A 12,469-nucleotide genomic window follows, 5' to 3' on the forward strand; every position below is an offset into this window, starting at 1 on the left:
ATTGTGTTAATTGGAGAAAAATCCCATCTTGGATACAATTTATGTGAAAAGATGCTATTTGAAGCATAATTAAAGTCGATTTAAAGTAATTGAAGATTAATCGGATTGCAAAAGATCAATTGAAAATATTAATGGAGCATTCAGTATAAATTCGTGAGTTTGGAGAGTTAAATTCAACACTTGGAAAGTTAAGGACTAAATTGCAAACATTAAAACTTGTCTCTGGTCAACTATTATGATTTTGGAATAAAGAGGACTTAGTTGCAAAATAAAAGGAGATGGAGAAATAAAGTTACATGAGAAAAAGAGTTCAATTGGAAAAATAAATTTGTTTCCTTTTATTTCTTTTTAACTCTTTAATAGAAATTAATTTAAACTCTTTGGTGGAAATCAAGTTGAACGAGGATTTTACCGATATTTTGTTCTGCAAAATATATAGATTATTCAAACAATTTAAGGAGGTTTGTGGAGTTTTATTATACCACACATTCAAACCAAGGCTTGAGAAATTCATTGTAAATAGATAATTCAAGTCGAATGAGGAAAAAAAATCAACAAATCAATCAAGAAGCTAGGGTTTCAAGGATTTTACAAAAAGAGATGGATTCTTGGAGCAAGATATCCATCTTTTCACGTTTATTCCTTAAAATCCGATGATGTACTTTATTAATTCATTATTGTATATTGTATTTTTTTTCTCCCAATTTGTAATGAAGTATTTAGTTATGATGAATTTTTGTAACCTAGTTTTGAACATAGTTTTTAATTAAAAAGTTTTAAATCCCAAATTGATTTTGTGAACTATTTTTACTTCCACTTAATGCTTGGATTAATTGGCCATTAATTCATTGATTTGGTGAACAATAATTACATAGAGATATGGTAATTATTTGTTTAGATCACGTAGTAAAAGTCGATAATTAGTATAAAATGTGGATATATTTATCCAAGTTTTGCAATCATTACATAAATTCTTAAAAAATAATTGTGTTTAACTGAGATTAATTCACATAGAGATGTGAAATTGAATTAGTTAGATAGATTTAATGAGAACTCAAGAGTGATAAATTGAATATATTAGAATAATTCAATTGAATAAATATAATCAATTGTATGAAACTTGGTTATTGAGATTAAGGGGATAACTCTATTGAATTCATGAATCCTAACGCTTGCACCATCATATTAAAACTCACTTTACTTGTTTTATTATATTTAAAGTAGAAAATTTCAAAAAACAATAATAAAAAAATAAAATAAAATAATTACTTTATTTGTTGTTGATCAAATTAAAGCTAAGAATAATTGAATTAATTATTAGATAATAGTCATATAGAAATGATATCCAAACTTTTAGATCCATTTTATTATTTGTTACGATCTATACACTTACGAGATATAAAATCGACAACGATATAATTTTAATTTTCTTTATGTTTTCTCTTGAACAATCATGCTAAACTTGCAAATAGCATTATCCTCTCTAGAAGCATTGGACAGGTTCACTCCTATGAAATGAAATAAATAAAATGAAATTGGAGATTAAAGCTAGAGAGAGAAAGAAAGACTTGGAACTTGGAACCTGAAAACATCGACTCAGCGCTCGTCGAGTCAATGCCCCTAGACATAGCTTAAAGAAACGTCCAACGCACTTGTGGTTCCAGGTGACTCCTGCCTCCTTTGAGGGCGTAATTTTCATAGGAGATCGCTCGATTTAAAAAAATTTCAATTAAGTTACCAAATCTTAATTTTTATTTTCTTTCAAATTCAATAACTTTGTCAGTTGCCTTTAATTCGTGACTGAGTTTCTATGCTTATCTATTTTATATTTCAAATTCGAATTATTTAACTGATTAAAATTAATTAGACATTCCTTTGTTTTCATTCATAAAAGGAAAAGAAAAGAGATAAAAATTGAGAGAAAGAATCGATCGTTCAAATATTGCAATTTACGTGGGAAAAGTCGCAGGAAGAGAAGCATATATATGGGAGTCTATATCCTTCTATATTGAATTGTCAATATGAAAATGATAAAATTCAATTTGATTGGATCGAGTACAAGTTTTCGACAAGGAAGAATTAAAAGAGGAAAAAATACTTTTTTTGGGAGGTAATAATCGTTATCTAATGAATACAAGGGTTCCAGTATAGATAAAAGATTAAAGGAATGTTATGACATGATAATGAAATCCTAACCACAAAACAAAAGGAAGGGACGTATGACTAAATTTGTAGACGCTATAGACTTAATTGGATTGAGCCTTAATATGAAAAATTACTAAATGGCAATTTTCAAATACAGAGAAATCCCAAAATTATATTTTTATTAATATCTAAGAATGATGAAAATGACACGTCATTAAAATTTTACGTTAATTAAATCATGCTTTTTTAGAACATAATTTCCTCAAATCAAAAATAAATTATTAATGTCTTTCGGTCCACATTTGAATGAATTTTGTCATGTGACATTCTATCTCTATCTTGTTTCCATAGCCACGGTTAAAAATTCTTTGAACTATAGGTATTACATTTAACGGAGTGATTGAATTTGAAGAATGCTGTTAATCTTTAATGGAGTTCCTCTCCTGTTTATGAGTTAATAGAGTCGCTGTCATGAAGTTGAAGCTATGGGGTCATCACCACTTTATCAAATAATGAAGTTGATCTTCTGCCTTAATGGATAAGATAAAAATTTATCACTACTGATATAAAAAAAAAGAACCTTAATTATGATTATTTGAGTTTGAAAGAATCATAAGCAATGTTTTTTTGATACGTCAGTAGTGAGAAGTTTTTATCATATCCACAATGGACAGAAACTTGTATCTGTATCAAATAAATTAAAACATATCAACTTTGTTGAATAGTGTGATAGTTACTTTCACCATCTCATCTCATATACCGAAAAGGAACTTAATTAGAAATAAATAGTATGCTCCGTTTGGTAGTAATTTTAATTTAGATTTTAATCTGTCTCAAAGTCAACATTCAATTTTTAACCATATATTTTATGGGATCCACAACTTTTTAATCTTACATTTCATCATTTTTTTTTACCAAAATATACTAAAATTTTTATTTTAATCCCCACCAAACCTAGGCTATTACTCATTTGGAATAGAATTAAAGTTTGATCACTCAATGGAGAACTCTTAAATTTAGGTGACCCAATTTACCTTTTTTTCCCTAAATCAATAGACAATCATGCTACTTGTACATTTTATTTGACATCAAGCTTGACATTGTGCCACGTGTCGTAGCATAATTAGACAGTTTTTAAAAACTACGCACTTTTCCGCCAACAGCATTTTGAATTTACAAAGTATGTCAAACTTTATATATAATGTAGAATGTACAAGAAGCTTCATTCATCAATAAATTATTTACAAATTCTTTTAAGGAAACAAAATAGCCATTTCATAGTCCAATTTAGTTAAATAATTCCCCAACAATTAAAAAAACAGAAGTCGAGTAAACAAGTAATTCCTTCCTTGCATAGTGACATCATCCATTGACAACAAACATTGGAAATGGCGGAGGCGGCGTATTGGGGTAAGCAAGGGGCGGGTTGAAGTGGTCACATGATCTCCACTGGGTGAAACGTCTTATCATTCGGCGGATCTGCTTGCCCCACATATACTTACCGTTTCGCCGTTTTGCTCTCCTTCACTTTAATTATTGTGTGCTCCATCCAATTCTTTATTAATATTTCAAAGTAAGGCCATTTATGTCCTATTTGATACGCATTAATGTAAAAATACGAACGAAAAATATAGTCGTTATGAGCCCATCCGAGAGATATAGCCCCTGTTTGGCCCCATTACCTGAAAATGGTAATGGGGGGAATAGTATTTTTAAGAAAAATGAGTGGTTGAAAAAGAAGGTAATGTTTTCGATTTACGTGTAATATTATTTTATAGAAGATTGTATGGTTGAAAATAGGAGAGAGAAAAATGAAATGTAATGTAATTTAATTTAATGTTAATCAAACAGGGGCATAAAGTCAAATATGCTGACTTGATATAATAGATAGCGATCATATTTTTTTATTTTAATGAGCAAATAATGAGAAACAAATGAGGGTTTAGGTCCAATTTGATTCTCATTTTTTACAAAATGTATTTTTTTCTTTTTTTTTTTCAATCACACATTTTTCATTAAAATAATATTATACGTAAATTAAAAAATTTTCATCAACACATTTTTCATCAATCTACTATTCTAAATTTCATTTTTCCACAAAAATAGGTGTCAAACACCCTATTGTATCAAGGATTATTCTATATGTACAAAATCAATGACAAATTTGACAAATGGTGGCCCCCTGTTGGTGGAGTGGTGGTGGGGCCAGCCGCCCCATTAACAGGGAGCCACTACTTGTCAAGAATGTCAAACTTTTAGTAATTGATTTTGTACTTGTAGACTAATCCATTGTATCAAGAACATCTCCCGTCCTTGCACCATTTCACCCGTTTTTTCATTTGGTATAAAAAATTTGGTGAAATCCCCTCTCCAAACCAACATCATAATTTACACCAAAATGGTGAAGTGAATAATGACAATCCTTTTTGCACCAAAATAAATAATGTCCTTTTCGCCCTACTTTTCCATGTTTGACCAAATATTTGCTGGGAGTATTTGTGTCATTTTTTGTTATACAGAAAAATATGATTCTTAATTAATTATTATAATAATAAATTTTTTTTAAGTACTATTACTACTACAAGTATATTTTTTAAATTTATTAGCACATTCAATAATTTAGTTAACGAAACATTGTTATTTATTTAGTAATTTATTAAATAAATAAATAATTTTTTAGATAAATAAAGAGTTAAGAATAAAAGAATAAGGAAAATAATTAAACATTGTTTATTTGGTATTCAGTTTGGTGCAAAATGATGCTAAACTTACCTCAAATTTTAGTGTGGAGTTGAAGATAGTCTACAGTTATTAAGCCCCTATTTGGCTCCCATTAAATTGAAATTCATTTTTCTCTCTGTGTTCTTATCAATTACACATTCTCCAGAAAGTAATATTACATATAAACATAAAAACTTTTTCTTCCTTTTCCACTATATATTCGGCAAAAAATTACTATCCATTTTATTATAATTTGAAATAATGGAGCCCAAATAGGGGCTAAGCATCGTATTTGGGCTAAGCATCGTCTAGTTAATAATTACACGATACTAAACAATATATTCACTTATAATGTCATACGATTCAATTAATTAAACCTATCAAATCTGACCATTTAAACCGGTATTCTAACACTATTAGATAACATTATTTATTCATATATGAATGCATACAGATTGTTATATAGATAGATTATAAAGAAGAGCGAGAAAACGATACAAAAAATGATTGTATTATATGTATATCACAATTTACAAATTTATTTACCAACATAAAATATGATAAGATTGGACCGAGTCATTTTCTCCAATTTCTTTTTGTCATTAACCCACAATACATATACACTATTGTTTAAGTGGTGAAGAGATTTTGACAATTTCATTTCAATATGTAAAAGAATATGTAAATGGCAATAGACAACAAATATTTAAAAAAAATGAAAATCAGTTAATATAATCCATGTCATAAATACGTAAATTAATTTATATAAGGATAAAGATACATATAGCCCTGACCATCAAGCACGATTTTTTATATGAATATATACAATAATATATACACAACAATATACAAATAGCATTTTCTAATATTTAAATTTTCTTTATCCGTTTATCCTCTTGCTCCCTAGCCCCTACGGCCAAGCCAGATTGTGTTCCACTCTCCACTAGTACTTGTCGGTAACTGGCCTATCACTTGGAATACTGGTTATTTAGATCCACTAAACAATTCCCAAACATTTATATAGGAATTGAAAGATTGAATAGGTAATTAAAAATACAATTAATTATAAAAAATTATTGTTTTTCATAAAATGAACGGGTGGGTTAAAAAATAAATAAATAAATAAACTGTTTTTTTACCTTTGCATTTTTAATGGATCAAATTTTGAACCAATTTTATTTCAATCAATACGTCAATTAGATGGTCAATCCAATACATATACCAATATTATAAATAAAACACACGATTCAAGTTATATATGTAAATAATTCGAAAAACAAAGAAAGACAAAATAAATCTACATGAAGAATTTGAGTTCACAGTTGTACACGAATACTTTTATTTCTCAAATACGAAAGTATTTTTTGGAGGATAAAATTCCCTTTTCTTCTAAAATAATTTATTGATGTTAGGTTAAAGTTTGACAAAATTGTTTTTCCTTTTAAGAAGCTTTAAATCCATCTTACTCAGAATTTTAGAATCTGTATTATTACAACTTTTCCAAACTATTCAAATTTTTATTATAAAGAAAGAAACAAAACAAATATAAATCATATGTTGTGATGTTAAAATAATACAGAAATCAAACAAAAATATATTTTTATATAAAATAATTCTGTCATACAAATTCGGTTTAAATATTTATTGTGAATGATATGAATTATTTATTTGGGAATTAATTAATAATTAAAGTTTAATAAAAAAATATGTACCATATCACAAAGCAAAAGGACATTATAGTTATGCTACAAAATAATCCTTCTAAACAGTTTTTTTAAATTAATAACCATGCAGAATCTCAAGTTAATTGTTTCAATGGTCGCTGAATTTAGGTCCATATTTTTGATTAATAATTGAAATTTAAAATGTTGAGTTTGAACTTAGATCCATGTCTTCGTTTCTCACTGAAATTTAAAATGTCAATTTTTGGTCACTGAATTTTGAAAAATGGTGTACATTACTCACCGAACTTTGAAAAATATTGTACATTACTAACTGAACTTCGAAAAATACTGTATATTACTCACTAAAACTTGATATTTTTCAAAGTTCAATAGTTATGCAGTGAGTAACGTACGATATATTCCAAAGTTCATTAGTCAAAATTCGACATTTTAAATTCCAGTAAACAATCTAAGACACGGACTTAAGTTCAGTAAACAAACGACGACATTGACCTACGTTCAGTGACTAAAACTCGACATTTTAAACTAATGACCAATCAAAGACATTGACCTAATTTCCTCTACCCATTCTTCTCACTGAAAAAAACATTGTTCTCTTCTCCCATGGCGTCCACACGTGAGGGTCATTATAGAGGAGTCAGAAAGCGCCCATGGGGTCGTTATGCAGCTGAGATACGTGACCCTTGGAAGAAAACCCGGGTTTGGTTAGGCACTTTTGACTCTCCGGAGGAGGCTGCACTAGCCTACGACGGCGCCGCCAGGTCCCTCCGTGGTACCAAAGCCAAAACCAACTTTCCCACTCCGTCACCAGGGTTGTCTTTGAACATCAACATTACGACCGAACACCGGTGTGTCTCGCCTGCCGGTGGGCTCATGATTAACAACTTGAATGACATCAATGATGTGAGCTTCAGGGCTGGTGATCACAGCACGACGGAAGTGGGTGGCGCTTCTGGAACTCCGGTGGTGGAGTCCGGCGATGACCAAGCGAAGTATTTCGGTATAGTAAGACGTGGGTTGCCCATAGACTTGAACGAGCCTCCACCTTTGTGGATGTAAGCATTTTTCAAATATTTCTGTGATGTAAGAAAGTAATCTTAGCAGTTGTCCATATGTATGTATGTTTTTCCAGTTTTTTTTTATGATTATGTATTGAAACTTTACCACCTCAGTTCTTGATTTTCTTTTCAGCTTCCATAATTAATCCTTGTTATTATTCTTGAAAGTTAAATCATGAATTCATATTTGTGTTTAGTGGAGAGTTTGCCTACTTAATTGGAGTAATCTGGGTTTAATGGTTAAATATATTGGGCTGTTATCATCGTCAGTTTTATGTACTTGCACATTTCCGATGATCACACGAAAATTGAAAATTGTGGTGCCTTCTGATGATCTTGCCAAGTCTAAGAGTCACCGACTGGACTGCAGGGTTTGAGTGTGAGATTATTTTTTGACTGAAAAATCTTATGGACAACAAATCACGACAATCTACTTACATTTTGTCACGTTAACCCCGTACAAGTAGGATAAAAATTTTCTTATACTTAGTTTTTTATTGTCAATCATGTTACATGAACGTCAAGATTGACATTAAGTTTGAAATACAGTAACCTATTTTATTCAATCATCTATCGACACATGAAATTATGTCAAGTTTTTTGTAAAATTCTTCAAGCAAAGTAACTTTATCTTTTAACTTTTGTACATAATATTTTTGGTATCACTAAGAAATTTACAGGTAAGAAACCGACAAATTCCGAGGAGAAAGCAACTCAAAAACCGGCACTTGACCCACGTGTCCGAAACCCCCTTCCCACAAAATACTAGTGTAGGTGTTAATGAAGAAGATAAACAATAGAATGAAAAAGGATTTTAAATTGAATGAAAAAGTTTATTGTATTTTAAATGGATTAATAATAGAATTTCATTTGGCATTATGTCAAATTTTATGTTAATTTTGATGTTCATGTAGCATGATTGAAATAAAAGCACATTTTTGACCCATGCTTTGATTCTTATTTTTTAAAACTCATTTTCGATCAAACATTTTATGATACTCATAGATTTTGTCAATTTTTTAATTACACATTTTATCAACTTGTATCAAAATATATTAATAATTCAATTTTTAACTAAACTAGTTGGGGTCTTAATATTTAACTAATTAAATTTGTATCCAAATAAAAGTCATTTCGATGGTTCCGTAACTCCCATTGATATGAAGATATATCCTAACTTGTCCCCAGGGCACATCTCCAAGTGGTAAAAGTGGAGGGTGGAGAAATCCAACTTTGCTTGAGGTTGCTGCGTCAAGGGTTCGAATCCTGAAATATGGATTTGGCTCTTGGGTAAGTGCAAGTGTATAAGCAGCCTTCCACTCTATACCCTTGGAGGCATAACCTGCGATTTACCTCCCTCACGATACTATAGGACAGGAGTGGTAGAGGACCCTTAAGATTAGGGTTTAACCTTTTTATATATCCTAACTTAATAGTTATTAGTGCTGGTCTTGAAAGTTGATGGGACCACGTTATGAACAGATTTATGTTCCTCTTTTGGTCCGTGTATACGTTATTTGCATGTTGGACATTACATTAGACTATACATGATCATAGCTTCGACAGGGTGTGACGATCCCGTCGTGGACACTTCAACACTCAAGTCAGACGATAGAAGATATTTGGGTTTGGGAAAGATACAATATAAGAAATACTGGTATTAGAATGAAGAAATAATATCACCAAGATTGAGAGAGTAATTTTATGTTCAAAATTGCATTACCTTTGGAATTCAATGTGTGTAAGTATTTATTCCAACAGAGGTGAGCTGAAGTCCATTGGACATTGACACGTGACCTCTTCCTAATGGCTACTGGACAAGCTAAGCTGTGTCAATCCTTGACTATCTAGACACGTGGCCGTCTAATTATAAGATAAAAAGCTATTATCCTAGACCTGTAGTTGTCATATGCCTACACAAATTGAAAAGTTAACTGAGCGAGCTGTTGTAGAGCAATCAAAATTATCGATATATGGTATATCTTGGCCAATATGAGGCTTGCAAAAGATGTTCATCACATAATATATCGATTGCCTCTAAAATGTAAGACATAGGAGGTTATGTCTCACCTAAAAAATAACACTTAGAAAGTAACAATCAGACGAGTCGTCCAAGGGCTTTGTTCAATTGTCCAATTGCCTCTTAAAAGCACATAAGAAGGGACTAGGCAAAGTGAAATGTGGACCTTGCTTTATCTCTTGCTAGTGGTGACAATGGGCCCGAGTAGTTCGCGGGCTCGTGGGCTCGGCTTGCCTAAAACGAGCAACGAGCCGAACCTATGAATTGATTGACGAGCCGAGCCGGGCTCGGCTCGTCAATCAACGAAAAAAAATTCAGTGACCAGAACGGTCACTGACAAAGTTCAGTGACCGTTCGGTCACTTTTGACCGAAGGGTCACTGAACTTTGTCAGTGACCGTTTTGGTCCCCTGATATTTTTTTTGTTTTTTTTTCAAATTTCATTTTCTTCCTATAAATAACCATCAATTACAACATTTTTTCTTACCAAACTTACTATCAATCTCTTATTCTCTACTATACTCTCTACAACTCAATTATTATCAATATTATTTATTTATTCATTCTCATTTCTATACTCTTCTACATTTTATATTCATATCATTAAATTATAATCTTGATTTTACAATATAGTTTCTACACTACTACATAATTTTCATTCATTTCTCAATTCTACTTCACTTCTTTTTCTTCAACATTCAATTTCAATTAATCACAAATGGATTCACGCTCATTTATTGAAAACTTGTTCGATGTCGGAGTCGGAAATGAAGCAAATGTGTCCCATAATCAATATGGGAATGAGTTCGCCGGTCTAAATGAAGTACCCATTCCAGTAAATATTGAAGATTACAATGTTCAAGAAAGTAGTCATCAAATTAATTTGGATGACATTGATGCTGAGGCTCCAATTGATTTGGAACAGGATGATGAACCTGTTATTGAAATTTCCGATGCAAGAGGGAAGAGAAAGGTAAAGAAGCATGCAAAATGTTGAGATCATTTTAAATTGGTTCAAACTGGTCGTATGGTCGATGGAATTCCAGAAATCAAAGCAGTATGTAAATACTGTCAACAACGATTGGCTCATCAAAAAGGCATTGGAACCACCCACCTCAACCGTCACTACAAAGCATGTACGGCCAAACATGGTCTTCTTCCTGCTGGTCAAACGCAACTACAATTTGGTACTTCAGGCAGCGGTGTTACTACTACTACGCCACTTAATACGTGGATGTATTCGGAGGAAAGAACTCGAACAGGAATCGTGAAGTACATTGCCGGATCTGAGTTGCCACTAGCACAAACGGACAACCAACATTTCGTTACATTTGTCAAAGAATGTCTTCAATCGAGGTACGTTGGGGTAAGTCGAAATACTTTTCGTTCTGATACAATAGAATGTTTTTTAAATGCAAATAAAACATTGATTGCCGATTTAGAAAAATATGGGGGTGTAATATCTTTAACTTCGGATTTATGGGAAGGGATTAATAAAAGAGGTTATATGGCTGCAACTGCACACTATATAGACCCACTTTGGATCATGCATAAAAAAATAATTGCTTTTAAAATTATTGAGTACCCGCACAATGCTCCCAATATATTTAGTGCTATTATGAACGTTATTAGAGAATATAAATGCGAGAGTAAAATTCGTTCTTTTACGTTCGACAACGCTAATGTAAATAAGCCTGTTATCGAGAAATTGCAAAGAGTACTTCAACCTGAATTTGGTGGTTTTTTATTTCATATTCGATGTGTATGTCATATTTTAAATTTAATAGTACAAGATGGTTTAAAACATGTTAAGGATGAAATTCAACGAATTAGGGATGCACTAATTTATATTACTATTTCACCTAGTAGAAAACAAGCATTTGAGGACTTTTATGCCGAACATGGGGTGTCGCATTCAAAAACTTTTATTAGTGACGTAGCGCATAGATGAGACTCCACATATTTATTATTAAAATAATGTGAAGGCTTCGAACATTTAATTACTGAATTTTATAACAGTAGGCATTTTAGAGACGACGAGAAAACTGTTTTGATTGAGTCCGATTGGATTTTAGTTACTAAAATTAAACATTTTTTGAAAAGTTTTTATGATGCTACAAATATTTGTCTGGTGTTTATTATCCTATTAGTTGTATGGTCCTTCAACGTCTTTATCTAGTTGTTAGGGCTTTTGATAGAATTAAAAATGACCCCGATTTTAGTTCAGTTATAAATGTCATGGAATTAAAGTTTAGAAAATATTGAGAAGACTTGCCCATGTTATTTCCGTTAGCATGCATCATGGACCCTCAATATAATTTATCTGGTACTAAATTTATAATTGAGTGGATGTCATAATCTTTAACTTTTAACATACCTATTACCTATAGGAATTTGGAAGCAACTTTATCTGAAATGTATGTAATATATGCTTCACGAATGGGTACACAAGTTACTCGTGTACCCTTCGGCTCTACAAGTACTCCTCCTACTAATTTAGGAGATGACGACGTTGAAATTTTAAATTTATTTGAAGGTATTAACTCATATAGATATGGTCAAATTGGAAATGCATATGATTCCTCCAGTCATAGTAGTTTGTCTTCTACTGCATGTACTAGTGAAAATGCGTTGCCTGCTGAATTACTTGATTACTTTAATCATAATTGGCCTAGTAACAATGCATTAAGGAAAAATTCAGAAGAAGTAGTTGACTTCTGGCGAAAGTATGAACGCCGATGGCCAATAGTTTCTGCAATGGCAAAAGATCTACTAACACCTCCGATTAGCACTGTAGCTTCGAAATTTGCTTTTAGTGCAGGGTCTAGGGTTCTCTCTGAT

The 12,469-nt window shown here is 31.5% G+C and overlaps 1 protein-coding gene across 1 annotated transcript; it reads left to right on the forward strand.

Annotated features, from left to right (window-relative positions):
* Positions 1 to 7,115: 7,115 nt before the first annotated feature.
* Positions 7,116 to 7,741, forward strand: LOC111370300 (ethylene-responsive transcription factor 12-like). Its single transcript, XM_022991973.1, has one exon. It carries the CDS (start codon positions 7,155 to 7,157, stop codon positions 7,608 to 7,610), a length of 456 nt encoding a protein of 151 aa, XP_022847741.1. The 5' UTR covers positions 7,116 to 7,154; the 3' UTR covers positions 7,611 to 7,741.
* Positions 7,742 to 12,469: the final 4,728 nt, after the last annotated feature.

This window comes from Olea europaea, chromosome 21 (genome assembly GCF_002742605.1).
Source record: "Olea europaea var. sylvestris chromosome 21, O_europaea_v1, whole genome shotgun sequence".
In the NCBI taxonomy this organism is placed as follows: Eukaryota; Viridiplantae; Streptophyta; class Magnoliopsida; order Lamiales; family Oleaceae; genus Olea; species Olea europaea.